Source organism: Aptenodytes forsteri, unplaced genomic scaffold (genome assembly GCF_000699145.1).
Source record: "Aptenodytes forsteri isolate BGI_AS27 unplaced genomic scaffold, ASM69914v1 Scaffold1, whole genome shotgun sequence".
Lineage (NCBI taxonomy): Eukaryota > Metazoa > Chordata > Aves > Sphenisciformes > Spheniscidae > Aptenodytes > Aptenodytes forsteri.
This window is the reverse complement of record NW_008795035.1, coordinates 4,368,188-4,388,852: the sequence shown is the minus strand read 5'-3', so window position 1 is coordinate 4,388,852 and position 20,665 is coordinate 4,368,188. Positions and strand designations below refer to the sequence as shown.

The window sequence follows — 20,665 nt, the reverse complement described above, 5'->3', positions numbered from 1 at the left end:
GTTAATGCATGGTGCCTGTTATTCTGTCATTTTGTTGGATCAGCAAATCTCAAGTACTTCCAACTCCACGTAAAGTCAGCAGGATCCTCAGGAGTACAGGACCCCTTTGAAACTAGCGTTTAAGATTGCAAAGCAAGACATTTGGTTGTTGCAAAAAGATGTTGCGTTTAAGATTGCAAAGCAAGACATTTGGCTGTTGCAAAAAGATGTGAAAGATGTTAATTTGGTGACCTGAGCTGCTTTACCTTACAGTCCTTATGCTAATTTTCTTAATAAAAAAATAATTTTTATGTTTTTCTAAGCACAAACCAGGAACATTGTTCAGCAACCAACAACATGATAGCTCACCGAGAGCTGACATACATTTATGTTAGAGCTGCACTAGATTTGAATCCAAAGCATGTGTTTATTTGCAAGGCCCAGCTATAGAGTGATGGCCTGTGTCTCTGGAGGTCATGTCAGTGAAGCTTAGAACAGCTGCGCAGATTTTCCCAGAAGTGAGTCACACAGGGAGATGAAGAGCTATTCCACAGCACAACAGATAACCTCTGATGCAATATATTCCTGCTCAGTAGTATCTAGTGCTTGTCATCACAGGCTTCTAAAACAGAGTGAAACCGAGCATCTAGTGTATGTGACACATATGTAACATAATAATTCTTACTAGGGAGCAGTTCCCCCCAAAAAACCCTACTTTATTGATTTCAGAGCAGTAACTGGGAACAAAGGTTTCACCAACTGGCTTATAGGCAAGGTTTAGAAAAGAAGTCACCAAACATTTATTTGTTCTGCAGGGTCCTGTAATGGCGGAGAGGTGGGAAGTTTGACTTCAGGAGTAAGTTTCCCCATCCTAAGTTAGGGAAACATTTCCTTGAGGGGTCTTTAGGACTCCAGATGTGCAGAGTCATAAGGACAGGGAATTCTCTTAAGTGTTTCTGTGCCTAACAAGATAATCACTGGTGCCAAAGACCTGTAACTGTCTGTCTTTGTGTTACTTCCCTTACCTTGATTAAAAGAACGTTTTCCCCATGGAAATGCCTTGCCCAGCTGTGGATGGAAGACCCGCCGCAAAAGCCTCCCATACTCTTAGTGGCAGGCAGGAGTAGGGCAGCGTGGCATGGGGAACCCACTGCAGATACCTCACTGTGTGGAGAGATGCATGGAACAATTGCCAGGGAAATAGCTCCTGCTCCCAGTGCAAGAAGGAGCAAATCATGTTGCTACCCAAAAGCTCTTTCTTTTCCATGCGATTCATTTGTAGATAGCACAATACAGGGGCCCAAACTAAAGTACGTGTTCTTTTCAAAATGCAAGCAACATTGCCTTCCTCTTAGCATCTGTCAAAGACAAAGCAGTGCATAGATGTATAGCTAAATACTGTCAAGTAATGCAAATCACTGCAAGCGGAGAAGATATTGACAAAAAGGGAAAAAAGAGTGTCAGTTCCTTTTAGTGAAGTTTAAACTCCCTAAGTTCATGAACTCAGTTATCTAGCATTAGCCACTTGTAAAAATATTAGCTTCTGGTTTTCCTGTTTCTTCTGCTGGAGGATTAATTTCAGGGAACTTTCAGTCTTTCTTTTGATTCTAATGCTTTTAAAACAACTGCTAGAAAAGCCATAATATAGTCCAAATCAAAAATAAAACCAACGCAATGAAACATTTTATTCATAACCATTTTTGTACTAATTATTTGGTTATTTTCCACCAAATCATTCACAAAACCCAAGCAGAGAGAAGTACAAAAGGGACCTATTCGTAAAAACCCCAAAGTAACACCTTTGCTCTTTGATGAATCTGTTGCCTGTCTTAAAGTGTCCATAGACACAAACAAAATACTTACTCTTACCAGCTACAAAGAAATGCAGTCTTTCCTAAAACACTAAGCTGCTGATTGTAAAACAATGTTCAGAGCATTTATTTGTTTCAAATCTGTTATGTGCTACATCTCCAACCACATTTCCATTTTTGATTAATCCAGCAGCTGTGTTTCCCTGGAACAAGAGCAGATCGTAAAGCCCGGGATGAAGCACAAAAGAACACAAGATAAAGGGAAAAGTGCCAGACACTCCATAGTGCTCTTCGAGCATTCGCTATTGCTGCTGACTTTACTTGAAGAGCAAATATATACTGGCAACAGGAGGCAGTATAAAATTCTACAATAAGTAGTCCCTGCTCCACCTGTTAAATTCAACTCCTTACAAGCCAGGAAGAACATCTCTGACGAATGGAGCCTGTAATTATAGGTGATTATTTTTTAAATTCTGCCTTTAATTATACCAGCACACCCACACAGAAGTCAATGAAGTTGCAGACCAAAGATGACTTGATACTTTCTGTTAAGTGACCAACACCCACAAACATACTCACAGTCAGAAAGGCGGACAAGCAAATTGTCCCAAAGCACATCCCCTAGAACATCGGTTCTTGAAGATGTGGCTATGAAGCCAGAAGCAATTTCCACCTCCCTCCCCACAACGGCTCTCACCTGTTTTTCACCTCTGTCATTTTAATTTTAGGTAACAAATGTCTAAATCCTCACAGATTTGCAAACAGATGTGCTGGGGGAAGTGGTTAAAGGAACATTTCACAATTCTCATCCAGCTAGAGAACTAGCTAACAAAGGTAATGCCAAGCCACAGCTTCTTTACGGAACCACCCTGGGTAGGAAGCCAGGAGCACTCTGTACTTAGTTACCGAGTTGCTGCTGCATTCCTCAGGAGCTTTTCAGAAATCCCCCAGGAGCCACTGAATCTAGTACTTTTTCCTCATACAAAGCTGAAACAACAACTTCCTTCTGCAGAACTACTTAAGAAAGACCAAGAGTCCTGACCTGAACTGGTCAGGATCACTCCTTCATACATCCCCTGCAACAGTTTTAAATGAGTATTATTTATTTCAAGATAAGTTCAGCTTTGTACATTGTTGATATCAGTGCTAAATCTAGAAGTTATTGTCACTCTGGAGCTGCCCTAAAGTGGAAGTCTTATTCAGTTTTTTCTTTGAAAGAAAATGACAATATATTCTTCAAAGCAAACAAATAGATGAGCAATTTTCAAATAAAATGCATTCCTGTCTTCTATTTACATATCTCAGAGCAGAAGTAGTCCTTTTTATTTCTATGGTTCAGACTAAGTCTTCCACTTTTACTAATAAAAAATTGCTCAAAATGTTAAATGAATGGTTTCTTTCATTGCTTGATATGGCAGTCCCACTTATCATCGAAACAATTAGTTCTTTATGTAAAGGAGGCCTAAGGGTATAGAAATTAGCATACATACTACCATCAGCCTTATAGAAAATATTAGGAAACAAACATCTAACAGAATAGCAAACTCTTTCTCATAGATGGTATGTAATGACCAAAAGTATTACGGTGAAACAGGACCTGTTTAGTCTATTTTATGTATTTTGTTTACCTTACCTCATTTTTACTCAGATTACTTTTCCTTGAACACTGCTCACTGACCAGGTGTGACTTCAGCTGGACTATTTACACTATCTCGGACTCTTCAACATAAATCTGGTGCTGGGTTATACTAGCGCTATCGATCCCACACATAACCCTTTGAAAGTAATGTATCATAATTGTTTGCACGTAGTTTAAGAGTGTATGGTATTTTAGACATCTTATATAAGAATTACTTGGTTTAAATAAATTTAGAAACCACCAGTATGTATACTATTTCTTTTTTCTAAATGGACTTCCAGTGTTCTGTAGGACTATCTCCAGGCTGGATTTTAAAGATGGGAAGAGGAATCAAGGTCATGATCTTACCCATATTCCCAAAGTTTGGATGAGTTCAGATACAAGGTTCTGTTTTTTTCTTCTGCCTATGAATAAATACATAAAACAGCTCAGTCATACCAAGGTGCGCTGGTCCTTTTAGGGTAATTCTCACACTGCGACTCCCATGTGGTACAGCAATCACGGTTTCTTCCCCTAAGAAAATTAAAGAACTGTTTTAGAAGTTATCTTGCATCAGGGAATTTGCACATCACATAACTAGACTGAAAACTGTCAAATGTGTCTAAGAAAATATTTAACAGGTTTCACAATTTTTCTATTAAAAATAATCATACGTTATTTAAGTACAGTATACTGAGTCTGTTTGCTATGCTATGCAACCATTAAGACCTACGAATGGACTTGTAAATCTTTCTCGCTATTGGAAAATTAGTTGCTATTAACAAAAACGACTGAAATGTCAGTAGTGTATTAGGAACATATTTACACTCTGTTGTCCTAGTTTTACTTCCTAATCACTGAATTGACATAAGGAATCTGCTAAGTAGTACTTCCCCCTTACAAAAACCTGCAGCTGTTCAGTCTCATTTTGCCCACACCTCGTTTCCTGCTGCAGGTCACAACTTTAATAAGTGGCAGGACTTACAGGAAATAAATCATCTACTTAACACTAGCCCTTAACCAATTACAGGACCAGTTAAGAGCAAATATGTATTAGCTATAATGTATATGTTATAACAGAGTGTCTGCATCTAACTTACCATATAAGATCATTGCTTCCAGTAAGAGCCTCAATTTAAAATTAACTATAAACTAAACCAGCCCTGAATAGGACATGTCAATACAAAACAGCTTTTGGCTGCCCGAATGGCCTCTTCGTATATAAATGTACAACACACTTACTTCAGTGCATTTTACAAAGGCAGAAAGTTATTACTTTCCATTTCAAATGTAGGAAATCTGTGATTTGCCCAAGCAAACTGAGTTAACAGTCAAATCAATAGACCAGAGTCTTTCACGCCAACAAGAGCGGTGCTCTCAGAAAAGGGTACGCACAGCGCACGACAGGGATAGCCACAAAAGGACAAGAGAAGTGTCCAAGCAACAAAGTACCAACGTGCCGTCTCCCGTTTCCATCACGGCCCAACCGTAAGTCGTCTTTGAGGCAGGACCTGCAAACGTGGGCCCATTGCAGGTACACCCCGCAGAGGGTGCTCTGTTCAGTGATGGCATTAACATATATCTAGGGGCTGGTGTGGAGGAAGTTCATTTTTGCAAGTTCAAAAAGTAATGTGAGTTGAAGGTCAGTGATACATTGGCTCTAGAATTACTTATACAATATTTAGAGGAAGAATATTTGAGTTTAGTTTTAACTAAAAAATAGTTGAAGAATGTTTCTTTCCACTTTAAACCGGACCCTTTTATAGTGGATGCTAAATTATCAGCTTCTGGTTTACATCTCTTTAGCATAAGTATGAAATCCTGCCAAATGTTCAGGATAGTTCAAGCAAATACTGCAATTATTTTTTCTGAAATAAACACCTTCTTATGTTACAGTTTTTATATCGCCAATTTCTAGGAAGGTCATTTAAATATAACAATTTATTTTGGATGTAATAAAATATGATCTTTATTAATTTCATACTTGGGTATTCCACCAGAGTGCAAAATACTACAGTTAGAACAATAATACAGTTAAGGAGCCCTGGAAAAAACATTAACTACTGAACCACTTAATATCTTTTTGCATCTTGGTTTTTCATCAGGCGAATTGCTAAAGATAGCCAGAAGGTAGTGGATGTGTATATCTTTAAAGTAAGGAAATAACTACTGAATTCATATGTGCTCTACAGTATTTGAGAGAAAGCAGGTTTGAGGGGCCCATCTGTCCCTACTTGGTCAGGAATTGTATCCCGTCTTGACAACCAACCAGCAGTTACAGCACAAAACCTCAAGTAAGAGTCTGATTATGACCGGTTCTGAATTCATGCAACTGCTGTGTTGAAGTGGAACCAAGGGCACTCCGCGCTGAACGGACAAGGCCCAGATTTGCAGATGTGCAGAGATGCGTAGGACTGCTCCTCTTGAGAACAACCAGGGTCGTTCTGCTGTGCTTCCTCCACCTCCTTACAGCGAGTTCTGCTCGCCTCGGCAGGCCTCGTTGATCCCTTTTCAGGATGCTTCACATTCCTTTAGCAGTACTACAGACATTCCACCCTCACCGAAGCACTCTCTGATATGGTCCAAAATTCTCATGGGGGTGCTAAATTTGGTGTTTCTCTGCGTCGGAGACAATATTACCAGAAAGTATTTTATTTGCATTAGAGGAGATGACTAAGTTCACCACCACAGCAATGTTCAACCTTCTGCAACCCCACAGACCTGTCAAGAAGTCTGACAGCAGGAGATTCTTGTAACCTGACTGAGATAATTATGACCTAGGGCAGTCTTTCCATGAGATGAAGTAAATTATAGGAAAAAATAAAAGTGAGATTTTTGGAATTCTGAACCGAGATGGGGAATTGGAAGAAAATGGGACAGAGCTGACCTAAGGGACTCCACCTTCTCCTGAGGACGTATTTAACTTCCTACGAAACAGCAGTTACGATTGTCCAGGTCTGGCTCCAAAACTATATATTCCAAAGGTCTCTGGTTCTCAGTTGAAGCATATAATTCATATTCTTAAAGGAACACAAGGCCCTCCAAACGCATTTAAAAATGGTCATGCTGTACATTTCCCATTAAATCAGTAGGATCCACACTGTTAAAAGCAGTGAACTCTTATGAAAACATGAGAGGGAAATTGCTACCCTGAAACCTATACTTAGAATTTCCAATTATCTCTTTTTCCCCCTTATACTATTTATGTATCTTTGAAAGTTAATTGCTGACCTTTGTCTAAAGCTGAAAACAAATAAGCCCAAAATCATCTGGACCATGCAGAAACACTAGACTGTAAAATCTGATTTTAGAGTCATAAAGCTCACCTTAAAAACTGAGAAACAGGTGAGATATTGTCTCTCTATTCTAACACTGATTCCCGAGGGCATGTGGGTCATCTTTCTCCAGCACCTGCCTAAAATGGGCTTTCTGCTCTTACCCGGGGACTCTCTCAGCAAATGCGTGTGCACACACTACACACAGCACTTGCTGATTAAGCTCCCGGATTGCTTTTACTTTAGATGGCAAGGTTTGATCCTGTTTCTATGGTGTTAATGTGGATTTAGATTTTGGATTTCAATGAGAGCAAGATCAGACTCCCTGCTATGGTAAGACTGGGAGCTAATCCCCAGGATCAAAATAAAGGAGCCACATTCCTGAGCTCGATCCAATTCAGCAGGTTTTATTTATTTTTCCATGTGGGCCATGGTGGACCCATTTACTGTTTCACATATGGGCCAGTTGGGATTTTTCCCTCTCTCCTCTTACAGCAGGGCAGAGGGTTTATTTCAGGCCTATAAAAACTGTTTCTTTCCATGTATTTGCTCAACACTTATCTGCTGGTCCTCCAGTTCTGATCGAAGGCCTATACGCTCTCAAAATACAAAGAACGATAGCCCAGGAACAACTACCGGTACAAGGGAACTAAAAAGCTCAAAATGTTTGGAGTCTTATTGCAGTGGCTTCCCTCATCCACTCTAACATTAGGCATAATTTCAGAAGACATTGGTGCTGCGGTATGTGCTGACCTGCCTAATGACAAGAATCTGTGCAAAGCCAAATGCATACTCTTTAAGAGACACCTGAACTAGATAGGTATGTGCTACTGAAAGCAGCAGCTATATATCTTGACCCTAAAAGTCACACTGCAAAATCTGTATGGGCACATCCTTTCTGTCCTTGAGTCCTTCCCTTTGCAGTCTCACGCTCTCCCACTCCTCTGTACCTCCAATCCTCTGTCCACTGGTCTTACGACTCAAGGCTGCCTCTTCATCAGAGAGTACCACTTCTTTGCATTGTTGAGTAAGTATTTCCAAGGTGTGGTAACCCGCTTTTGAGACAGTGTGGCCTCAACTCATTTTAGTTACACAACTTCTTTCTACTTCTGGACACCTCTTCTAAAATTTGTATGCACTGGACAAAATGTACAAAGACACACAGTAAGCAACCCATCAAGAAAATGGATCTCAAGGAAATGCAGTGTGAAATAAATACTGAAATAGCCAATGTTCTTACACAGGAATTTCTCCAAGTAAGACAAGAGAGATTAGGAAAGTAAAGAAGGCGGCTTCAAACTACCTAAACCAGCTCCAAGTAAACCAACCAAACTAAACGGATCTGTAGACTGAAATAGTTGGTGCTGAAGACCCAGCATCCACACCATACACATTGCAGGTGCTTCACTTTGGACTAACTCTAGTCCGATCCCATGGACTGCATATTTAGTAGCCGTTGGAGAACATTAGATGCTTTTCTGGGGCACATCTTCCGGTTTAGCTTCATCCAAAAGAATCCAGTTTATGCTCTCCAAGACCACTCCATGATGTGAGCTGATGAGCAGTATGTTAGGACCATGATGAAATTTGCTTCAAAAAACATATTCCTTATCCAAACTGAAATGCTAATGTATTGGCATTCTATCCCTCCACACACACAGTTTTCCTGCCAAACCAGTCCCAAATTCCCTCTCCTGGCTCTACATACAGTTGACTTTTCCCCTTCCTCTCCGAGTGCTTCTGACTCCATCTCCCACCCCAGATTCCTTATCTAATCTCAGTCTTCCGCTCTTCCTCTTTTCCCTTGAACCAATGTGTCTGTACAGCCAGTCCTAGGTCCTCCTCCCACCTTCTCATATCTGTCTTTCCTTTACTGTATGAACTAATGTCAATTTTTTCTGTTCAGCTAGTCTCATTTTTTCCTCTTCTCATGTCATAAGTCTGAAGCTCGGGAGAGTCAGAAGCTCTCCACAAAATCTCTTCTGTAATGCCTGAATGTGAGGCAGGAGGCATCATAGAGTTCATCCCATGGTACCCATTCTACACTGCAGCAAAGTAGAAAGCAAGAGCAACCTCAAGGACACTTTTTAATAGATTAGCTCTGGAAGAGCAACATGTTAATTTATTCTAAGGAGATTGCACACATATGAACTCTTTGCAATTAGGACATGTAACAAGCTAGAGCACACTTAAAAGGACAAGTTTTCAGAAATGTCAGCTGTTAACATCTGAGAAGCCTCTACAGAACCTGAAGGAAAAGGGTTGGGGTTTTTTTTTTGAAGGGTTGTAGTAAAATATGTGTTGATGTTCACAGATACTGCAAAAGACTTGTCCATGACCAGACCACCATTGCCTGCCAAATTTCAAATCCCTGACCCGTGATCAAGTCCAACAATGAGGGATGTTAAGACATATTAAAGAAAAGGTTTCAGGAATGTTTTGACAGTGGGAAACAACATGTTTTTCTCTGGTGTGTCCTTGGAATATGCTGAGTTGTTTTGCCTGAATTTTCTCCAAAACATTCAGCACCTGGCATGGAAAGTTTCTGACCCAGCTGTTGAATTTTGGCAAAAAAATCATTCCTATAAAGTGAAGTATCAAGCAACCTTGACAATGGGGGTTACTAGCTCCACGTATACTGATTTCAAAGAGGGAAATAGATGCGAGGTAGCAAGCTGTCACAAAACTGAGCCAGCTGATGGTGCTGAACAAGGAGCCATGCAGAAGGCATCTGTTTAGATAAATGACCAAAGTGAAATTAGGTTTTTGGTTAAGTGTGCTTGGGGATGATGACATACAAACATGTGACAATAAGTGACCGATGGTAAATTGCACAAATGCCACAGGAAATAAAACGCACGGCACGAAGAAATTCAAACAGTTACAAAGCTATCGACATTGAAACCTTTTGTATGAAGTTCTAGCAAAAAGTTAAGAAAGGTAAAACTTGCAAGTATCAAGCAGTTTGAGAATCAAATAAGGCCAGATTACGAAAAGTCTGTGCCTTCAACTTCACTCCCTGTTAATTTCAGAACCAGCATCTTTTCTTCTTCCTTGGTATCAGAACCAGAACACTTTCCTACCAATTCTTGCCAATAATGGTGCAGAAAGCAGACATCAGGGCCCAATCCTACAATTTTTCCATGTGCACAAAGTGCAGTGGAGTTAATGGGAGTTCCATGCATATAGTACTAGAAACATCAGGCCCATGATATCTCATTTCCCAATGGGATGGTACATTTTACAACCTATTACACTTTTTGTTTGAATATCATTAGTCAAAGCTTTAATCATTTTACCAGAATGTTAGAATCTGGCTTGCTGGCAGAAGTCTAACTTACTTTGTCTTTCAAAGGCAATTAAGTGTTAGTGGAAAAAATAAACTTTTGAAATGACAGTTCGTTTCATATTTGCAAAACAGTAAGCTTGCTTTCAGTGCTGTTTAGCTTTCCAATCAAAGGCATTCATTTTATGTAAAAACATACTAAAAAGGTAATAAAACAAACTGAGTCCTTTATGAGAAATCATTTGCTGTCAATGCCTAAATTTCTTTTTTAAAATAAGGACCAAGATAACTAGGCACTTTTATTTTCCCTTATGTCTCCTTTTTTTTCCATAATAAAATCTTTGGCTCTTGCTTTCCTTCTAATTCTTTAATTTGCCTCATTGCACAATAAAATTTACATCCTGCTTACAACCTTACAAGCTCCCTCTTAAATACATGTCTGTCATGTGTCGAGCCTAAATTTCTTTTTTAAAATAAGGACCAAGATAACTAGGCACTTTTATTTTCCCTTATGTCTCCTTTTTTTTCCATAATAAAATCTTTGGCTCTTGCTTTCCTTCTAATTCTTTAATTTGCCTCATTGCACAATAAAATTTACATCCTGCTTACAACCTTACAAGCTCCCTCTTAAATACATGTCTGTCATGTGTCGATATTTTACTTCTCAACACCTGTTCTGAAAGCTTCCAAATGGCTATTTGGAAGATATTGTGTCTCCCTTCACTGATACATTAGCACAGAGGAAGCATGGCTTTATTTCTACATTTCATTCACACATAGGATGATTATATCGAACTGTGTCCACAGTGTTGAACAACTTGACCCAAAAAAGATTTTGGCACTACCACAATACCAAGAAAACCATCAAAGGTTCTGATTTTAGTAGCACGTGTACTCTTTTGCTTATGTGAATGGTAATTCATTCATATAATCGAGCCCACTGCAGCGCAAGATAAAACCAAAACTTGACATAACTGACATCTTTCCCCAGAACAGTCTTTCTTCATCTTTAATTTTAAAGAACTCTTCAAGAGCCACCGAATTATGACAGAGGAAAGAATGAACCACAGGTATTCTCCATAACCTGGTCAAGGCAATGGGAGCCCTTCCACCAAGTGATGTCAGCTGTAGTCAGCTCTTACCTGTGCCAGAATACCACAGGTGAAATTAATATTTTCTGTCGCAAAATGACAGTTTCAAAGCCAGATCCCTTCTACCACTTTGTCCTTACTGTACTTGCATACTAAGCAGCAATTAAACGTGAATCTTTTTATTTCACTTATCATGAGCTATCCAACCAGATTTGCCAATCCAACAAGTTTAGTTTGGGTTGCCTTAGAACTAGCTAGGGTGTCCCCAGGAATCGTCCTTCTCCCAGAGAATCTCTGTTGCTGTAAAACTGGAAGAGACGATGCAATTCCTTTCTGTTCCAGCTGACTTCCACATCAGAAAGGGGAAGAGATATTTTGTGTGTATATATCCCTATATATCTATATCTATATATAGACACACAAAACAAATAAAACTTGGTAATACTACAAAAATATTATCCAATCTTTACTGCTTCACAAGTGCTTGCTCTGTGCCGACCAGAAGCTCTGAGTATTTGATATGACAAAGTGAACAAAAAGTGGCCCTCCATGAAAACTCTTTTTTGGCTCACTGTAAACATTCAAGACATTTGCTCAGTGTTTCAGGATGAAAAACTTTATAAATTACTGAACTACATTCTCCCATCCATGAAAAAGGCCTCTAGTACAGGCAAAGCAAAGGCTGACACCGATAGCCCATCTGGTACGTAAAAAAAGGCTCTTTGACTTGTGCAAAATTATTCTGTGACTTCAAAAGGTGCTGCCACAAAAATATTCACTTTTTAATTTAGATTACCTTTGTTATACATATGTATTGAATACAGAAATTATGCACCTGCACAGTGTAAGATAACCTAACATGAAACCTTGTAGATCAATACAAGTAATCACACTGCAAGGTAACAAGCATTAAGATAACATACATTGCACTTCAAGTTACACCCACATTGAAGCATACTGCGAGCAGTGGCTTTAAAAAAAACCATGGAAATATTTACATGTACTACAATAAGAATTAAGCATGATTCCATGTACAACAGTTCTTTCAAAATCAGGGCACAAGTGAAATCTTTGCAGGCTGAACTACAACAGTACTAAAACACATGCAGCTGTCAAAGGCAGGTGCTTCATCCATTTAAAAAAAACACCTGCTTGCATTTGAACTTTGAGTATTGACTTTACTCCAAGAGCACCAGATCATCACCCTTGCACCTTGTGGCTCTGCAGGAAGGTAACAAACCCCAAAGGCTCCATCTCCATGTGACAAATGCACGTGACAAATGCACATTGTAAGTTCAGAAACAGAAAAAAATAGATGTGAGGCAACTATCTCGCATGATAAACACATGGGACATATGCTGCGAGATTACAGGGAGCATCGTCTGTGAGGGTGGAAAGAAAAGTGTCAGAGGCGAGCTTCTGTGTGACAAACCTTGCCTGGATATCAAAATAGCCAGGCTCTTCAGACTCCAGTAAAGGGTCTAATTCTGATACCCCTCCTCCCTGATATTTTCAATACTACTGAGACCTACAGAGTTACTCACAGTAAGATGCTAATTACTTTGAGAAAGAATGGCAAAATTTGAGCCAAACACACAAAAAAAGAGAAGAAAGTATTATTCCCTTTCACCTTGTGCTTTTTGTACCATACAAGTAGTTAACTTGCCTCTGAAGTTCAACTGTCTTTAGACACTTTAAAAAAACAACAAAAAAAGCAAAGGTAAGTTGAAAACCAGGCACTTTCAATCACGGCCACAATTTCCATAAAACCATCTATAAGATGTTTCCATGATTTAAAAACATTGCTGCAGCATCGCATATATTGCAACATGAGGATACCCTCTAAAATAAGATGTGCATCTTGATGGTTATTCCTGATAGAATGAATTGAGTAGCTCTATAAAAAAAAAAATGCATATCTCAAATTCTTTCCTAGCTATACCCTAATGTGTGGTATCCCTCATGGAATTTCAATAGACTAATCTAGCACAGACTTCAGAATAAGTAGCTTTGGAAAACTGCAAACAAGTATATAGTTAAAAGGTCAACACTCTGCAATATGTATGTTAATATACAAGCAGAAAACATAGTCAAGGATAAATTGTCATAGGATCAATTTGCAACCTACTTTTTTCTGGTGAGACATGTGCCTTAGCTTGTCCCCTCACAAGCCTGCATGTTGAACCATCTCCTGCACAGATTCCACAGTTGTCTTCCTTGGCATTGCTCCCAAGTTGTCGATCACAGCCTACTGCCTGCCAACATCAACACCACAGTCAGAAGGAGGGCAAAGCTGCAGTAGACATGCTCAGGTTTCTGGAATTTTATTTATTATGTTATCCTTTTGATTTTAGGAGCTGGCCTCATTCTATCACAGCATATCTTGTTATTTAGGATTTTAAAAGCACACTGTCATTTCCATGATTTTAATGATGAACCATAACAACTGATATATGAAGCTATTCAAGCATAGGAAATACATGAATCGGTTTCCCACTACGTACGTGAATGAATACCATTGAGCGTTATTCTTTCCAACACAAGGGACAACTATGTTATTTACAATTTGGTTTTCATCACCTGTTTAATTATGTCTGAGAAGGAATTAATGCAATGAAATAACCCAAGTTAAATACTTAAAGGGCACTCAGCCTTCAGCTTCACAGGCAAGCAGCTGTGGGCAGTGCTCATAATCTGGTGTCTTGGCCATTCAAAATTTAACTGGCATCCGTGTAGATCTCCTATTTGCCATTTATATCACCGTCAGTCACACATACATTTGCTAACCAGGTTTTAAAAAACTTGGATGATTCAGTTCTCACCTTTTGATTTTTTTTGTTTCTGAACATGAGACCCGATCTATAAAACTTTCCAACGATTATTATAAAAACACCCAAACTTAAACATTGCCAAAAATTCCAAAAGCAAAGTTTTTGAAAAACTGTCAACTGAAAACTCTCCAAACTATAATGAAAACATTTTTCTGGGTTTTCCTTTTTCTTCATATCTGTCACCCTACAAGAAGCACGGGAGTGAGAATGGGAAGACAAGGAAGAATAGACAACATTGACTGAAAGCACCTTCCTGCTGAAAGGGAGATAAATATTTCGTCTCGCCTATCTTACCCTTCACCATTTCATAGAAGAAATTTGCAGGGAGTACCAAATGCTGAGCAATGTGGTAAAAAGCTAATCTGCAGCTTCAAGTTTTCTCAAGTCAACCTATACGCCTCTTATATCCACACACACATCCCTGAGAAGTGCAGCTAATTCATCATGGACATATATATTTAACCAAACTCCAAACTGACAAACAGATAGAAAGCACTCTGGAAACGCACAGTTAAAAGCTGTGCTAGAATGCTGAAATTGGCCAGCACGCTCCTCTTCCTATATAAAAATGCTTGGAAGGGGCAGTCCTAGCTGCCAAGATCCACTGCATCTGCGCTATGCCAAAACTGACACACGATCCCCTCGGAGAGGTGAGGATCGAGTCCACACATAAGAGGCAGGGTTGGGTCTTCCAGTCTCTGAGTCAACACACACACACACGGCGACACAAGCTCCCTGCACAAATCATGCGCATCCGCTGCCAAACAGGGCGAAATGTAATCTCCAAGCTTCATGTGTCTACAGAAAAGACAGCAAAGCAGCCCCACCTCCCACTCCTGCCCCTTTCCCTCATTTTCCCAATTCCCTACATCCCGCATTCTCTTAAAAGGAGGGCATTATGGAGGACAGTTTATGATACTTCGGTTGAGAGACATGCTGCACTGAGCGACATCTCCTTACTAAAGGGTTCAGATTTACCATAGAATTCTACATTAGCAGCAGGAAATTATTTTATTCCTGCAACTGAAGGAGATCTTCATCCTATGTAGCCCAGCAAAGTATTCATTTAAAAAAAAAAAAAGGCAGCTTAACTGAAATGATTTAATGTTAGTGTTAAGTGTTAACAAAAACTTAGTTGTAAAACTGAGACAAATCAACACACATATGTGTGAAATCAGACCACCTCAGAACAGGTGCTTATTTACCCCATAGAAGCTATGCGGGAACACTACACTATAATTTAGGATTGGATTAAAGATTAGAATGTTTTCATCTGAAGGAGTTTTTTATCGTTAGCTCTGGGTTCATCACTGACATCCAGAAAATAACAAAAAGAAAAAGATTGTAAACAAATTACTCTAAACAAGCTTATCTTCCCATTTTATCACCAATTAGCATGGAGAAATGAATGAAAACACCATTCCAGAAACAGAAACTGACTGGGCCACTGTGTGACTCAGAAAGCAGATAAAATTTCAAGGGATATAATAATACAGTGCTCGACACATTGGCCTTAGACTTGGCAACTCTCTTTCAATTCCCAGCTCCACAACAGACTTTCTTTTTGATCTTTGAAAGCTTCCTGTGTTTTTCGATTCCAACCTGTGAAAGGGGTATAACTGCAGTTCCCTACCTCACAGGGATGTTGCAAGAATAAATCTCCCAAAGGTTCTGAAACGTTCAGATGGGACAATGATGGGGACCAAACCAGTAGTTGAGAGTCTATATTTCTCTCGGGTAGACTTTTACAGTATTTATTGCTCTCCACTGCTTCTCCTGCTCTTATTCACATAAAGATACTACTAGCACATGGAGGTAAATGGTTAGAACTACTGCAAGTGTAATCTCTCCCCAGATCTCACAAACACATGTCCATTTCATAGTGTAATCTCATTTTCTAAATATTAAGAATCTGTTTATTCACTCATCAATTAATTCTCAAAGGAAAAATTAAGCTGCACACTGTGATACTCTGTGTGAGAAACTGCTATTTTTATTAGTTTAAGCTGTTGTATATTTGTAGGCTACAGATCCTGCAAGCCTTTGGTGGGAGGAGGGTATTGAGCAAGCAGAGTACTTGCAAGACCAGCCCATTAAAGCCCAACATGACAATAATAAACATACAGACTGAGCTATTACACACAGTCCCTATGAAAACAAACTCTCATTGCATATAACAAAAATTATACAACTGCGCAAACACGAGGCACTATCGTGTCCAACATGGAACATAAGAAAAAAGATAATCAGCGCAGCAGCACACTTTAGAGGACTGTTTCATATAGTATTATTGCTTCTTTTTTAATAATACACAAATGCTACAGAAGTAAAACAGGAGTGCTAGCTGCAAGGGACCTGGATGTGGGAAAAGCTTTACGGCTCCCCTGCCAGCAAAGGTGGTGTGTTCAGCTAGATGCATTCACCGCCTGTGGACTTCCTTCCGAGACTACGTTTATATCAACTGTTACAAATATGAGTATCAAGCAATGGTATCTCGGAACACAATTTAGAAAAAAACTCAAATTAGTATCACAATTTAGGCCTGAAATGAGCACAGCATTTCAGATTTTGTTGAACATGAAGCACCGAAAAATTCTGCAGATTTTAATGTGACAAGCCTCAGATTTAGAGCTAATTCAACAAGTATTGCTACCCTGGGATCTTAATGAGTGAACACTAGGGTGGGGTGATCAACACTAGGGTGGGGTGTTTTTCAAACCTGAGTGTCTAGAGTTAGCCTTTTTTATCTGTTTGTAAAACCTTGATAGGAAGCTGTATCTCCCAGACAAGCTGGACAGCCATGGATCTCACCAAAATAACAGGAAGCTGCAAGGTACGGCTTTGGAAATCAGGCCTCCAACACATACGGTATTTTGACACCAAACATTATGAATTTAAGGTATTCATATTTTAGCCAACAACTGTTAGAAAAACACAGTGTTTGATGAAACATTTTGAAGAGAGTACGTGTGTATTTGCAAGCAAAGCTGCAACAAGGACAGGAAAATGATCTATGGCAACAGCCTTCCTCAGCTCACACACCATCTCAGCAAGCCAAGGAGGTCTGATGATTTTCACGATTAAGGCGTTTGTTAGGGTTAATTTACCCACACTGCTCACTGTTTACAGAGCAAAGGGATCAGCTATAAATATTACAGGCAGATTGGGAAAACATCTGCAGGCTTTTAGGGCATAGTCAGAAATAATTATATTAGGCGATTTTAACATAGGCTGCACAAATGAAACAACTGATAACACACACTGCGTAATGGAAGGGTTGGGACCCTGTCGATTTAAGAAATCTGCAGTCATAAATACCATCATTCAAAAAAATGATACAAGTATTGTAATGACTAGGTTGTCAGTGAGCTCCTCAGACAGCAGGGAGAATATTGACCAATATGTAACAAAATGAACAATAAGTAGAAATTTAATATAAAAAGGGTACTGAGGAAATGGGTACTTTGTGCATTTAACAAACTGTCCGTGATGGGGTATCTATGAATTTGGATATGGCGGGATTATTTTCAGAAAAGGGAGGCTGATCCATTACTATTTTTGGACAGAACCTGAATATGTTATTTGTCTGTGTTCTTCCAAAGAAAAAGATAGATATATGGAAAAGAATAATACTGCTTTGTCACAAGCAGCTAGGACAGAAAGCATCTGATTAAGCAGTGAACAGAAATGCTCATCTGCTTCAACAAACTTCTAAACTAAATGTTAGTATGCAGTGCTATTGTGAAAGACAATACTGAAGGGTGTTAAATATTTTGTAGCATGCTTAGAATAGTTCATGTAGGTTCAGAAAGGCAAAGGAAGAGCAAAAGGTCAGGGTATAAAATACAGTGATACAGATGAAAGAGAAAAATAAAATTGCTGTTGATATGTTAGAGGTGACTATGGAACGTTACAAATATTTTTGCAAATATGAATCCAAAAACCACTCAGAAGCTCCCACAGCTGTTTCGTTAGCTCTTACTCACTTAGTAGGGTTTCAGCTGAGGAATTAGACTTAAACAAAGAAATTAATACAGCATGTTAATTTCGATTTGTGAGGGTCAAAGTATAATCTGTTAAATTCAAGGATCTTCCTTTCTTAAGGAGATCTTTATAATTAACTATGATGAGAAAATGGACAGGACTGCAAGGTGACAGATTTTTAACTAAGATTTCAATATGGAAAAAAAAGCATTGTAGTGAAAAACCCGGCAAATCCCAAACCCCCTTCCAACTCTGCTCTTAATAAACATAAATAGAAACATGGACGAGAGTTGCCAATGCAGAGCCCGATGCAGGATCAGGTTTTGAAATTTCAACTTTTGCTTGTTAGACCATTGCTTTAGACCTCCTTACCTGTGTTCTTCCCTCAGCTGACCACTCGCCTCCAGCTGCAGGCGCTCTCTTTCAAAATGGGCACACCACCATTTTTTGTAGAACAGGTTCCACAGAGGGAAGTTGTCAATTATAAAAATGTTATATGTCAATTATTAAAAAATGTTTCTGGGATGCTAATGACTCAAGATGATACACTTCAAATAAAGAACCTGAAGATATACCTATCTGAAACATGAGTAAAACAAGAGATCTGTGCATAACAAGCACCATTTAAGTGTTAAGTGTCATTATTACTATCAAAAGCATGAAATTATATACAGCAATATACATAATTATATACAACATTTCTCTTTAGAAAGGGGCTCCCCCCTTCTATGGTCCTCTGGAGCCAGAGATCGAGGTACAGCCAGAAAAAACAAACTTACTGAGTTCTCCTAATAGAAGTGGCTACGAAAGAATAAATCACCGCTGTTTTTATTTGTGACAGATACATAAATTCTATGAAACATTAAGACTGAAGTTGCACTAGTGCTATTCTTTCTCTACCTACTGTGTCTTAGACTAAGCTCTTTAGCAGACAGACCATTTAAATATTCAGCAGTGTATGTGTTAAATACTATATCGTTTTCTACTTTGACTAATGAATTTTTGATTGATATAGACTCTCATTTACCAGCGATTCCATTAAAATGATGTTAAGTTATGTTTTTCAGTGTTCTATGTTTACGCGAGGGACTGGCAGCTCAGTGTCAGGGAGTGATGCCCTTTGTTAATGTGATTTGGTTTAATAAAATAAAAATAGAAAATCAATTCAACAACATCTCAATATGACATAATTACCATCCTAGAGTTGCTGGGCAAACCCCACAAAGCTTGGGGAAATCCAGATGAAGGCTACTCTGAGGACATTCACATTTGTGTGCTTTCACTGGCCTGGCTATTTCAAAGGATGCACAACCATGTGTACTCATGAAATAGGCTGCTAGTGGGATTTTAACACAAACATACAGATGGCATTTAGTGAAATTCAGCCGAAGCAGAAAAACCCAGCAAATAATTTAAAGGGAAGTACCCAATGTGCTTAGAATGTAAAAGAAATACTACATTTCTGCTGAGCAAGGAACTGCACTGCAGAATACACAAATGGAGATGATAATTATACTTCTTCACAAGAATGCGATAGAGTTGTTATACAGGAGATCCTTTTCCTCAAGGGCTGAACAGTCTGTAATTATCCCAGCACATCTTGCCCAGCAGTTTTTGTTTTAAAATTGTCTAGCAACAGATCTGTTACAGCAGTATCTCAGTAAGCGAATCCTGTATTGGTTGGATCACTGATCTGCTGAAGGGTGGCAAAGACTTTGTGGACTAGGTGCAACCGGGTTTTCACTGCCTACAAATTTGTCAAGATGTGAAAAATAAGAATGAAAGTAGACTATTACATCAAAGAGATCCAATGAAGTAATGTGACTGCCCTGCCACCAGGATAGTAGTACTTGGACTGTTATAACCAAACTATTTATTTCAGCCTTACAAGAGATCAGAACTAAGATAAAAATGGAACAAAAACATCTACATACTTTTAAAGGTTATCAGCATCGCACAAAATACAAGATAACCTCAGAATTATTTCTGGCAAAAATATCTTCTCCAAGTCTTGTGACTTGACTAAGAAAGGACACGTGTTTTATTTCAACATTTAACTAGTAAAAGAAGAAAATACTGAAAAATCCTTACGTGCTCAAAAAGATAAATCTCTATTGCAGTTTGTTAGAATCACTCTCAATAGGGAAAATTAAAATCCTCAGGGTCTTGGTCAGAGAAAAAAGATTTCTATTTCTACAAACACAGACACACCACAAAATCCAAAACTCAGAGAAGTTAAGGCTGTATTTTACTGCACAGTTGCATGTGCTATCACAGTACACAGATCTTATTGCATCAATGTCAGCTATTTGCTGCATTTTCTCTTGCTCTACTTGTCTTAGCACAGAATCACAGTACAGGCAGATGTTAGGAATGTCTGCATCCACACAACAAATAATTAATTTTAAATATGGCTATGGGAATTTATGGTAATAAAAACATGAGTATAAAACCTGTCATGTGAAAATCCTGCTCTCAGTCAGTATTTTCCATGTATCTTTGCCCTGTTGTAAAACCCTGCTGTCATTCAAAGCCTATCTATTCATTTACTTTGCAATATCTGCTCACATCCTTTGCTTTGTGATAACTTCAACTTGCACTTTATTTCTACACAGATAAAATATGTCCCTGGAGAGAATATAAAGAAAAAACTCCCACTGCCTCTTTCCCATGCTCATCATCTACAAGAAATTGATTCTGACAAGCAGAGGGAGAGATACCAGAATATCCCTCCAATTAAGAAAGTCACTTCCTTTTTTTTTTTTTTTTTTAATTACTTTTTAAAAAGGG

General features: G+C 38.8%; 1 protein-coding gene across 1 annotated transcript in view; it reads right to left on the bottom strand.

Annotated features, from left to right (window-relative positions):
* Positions 1–20,665, bottom strand: part of ADAMTSL3 (ADAMTS like 3) — a 189,573-nt gene that overhangs the window by 66,969 nt on the left and 101,939 nt on the right. Inside the window, 2 exon segments of the mRNA XM_009276544.1 lie at positions 3,868–3,942; positions 13,189–13,315. Of these exon segments, the coding sequence (XP_009274819.1) occupies positions 3,868–3,942; positions 13,189–13,315 (202 nt within the window).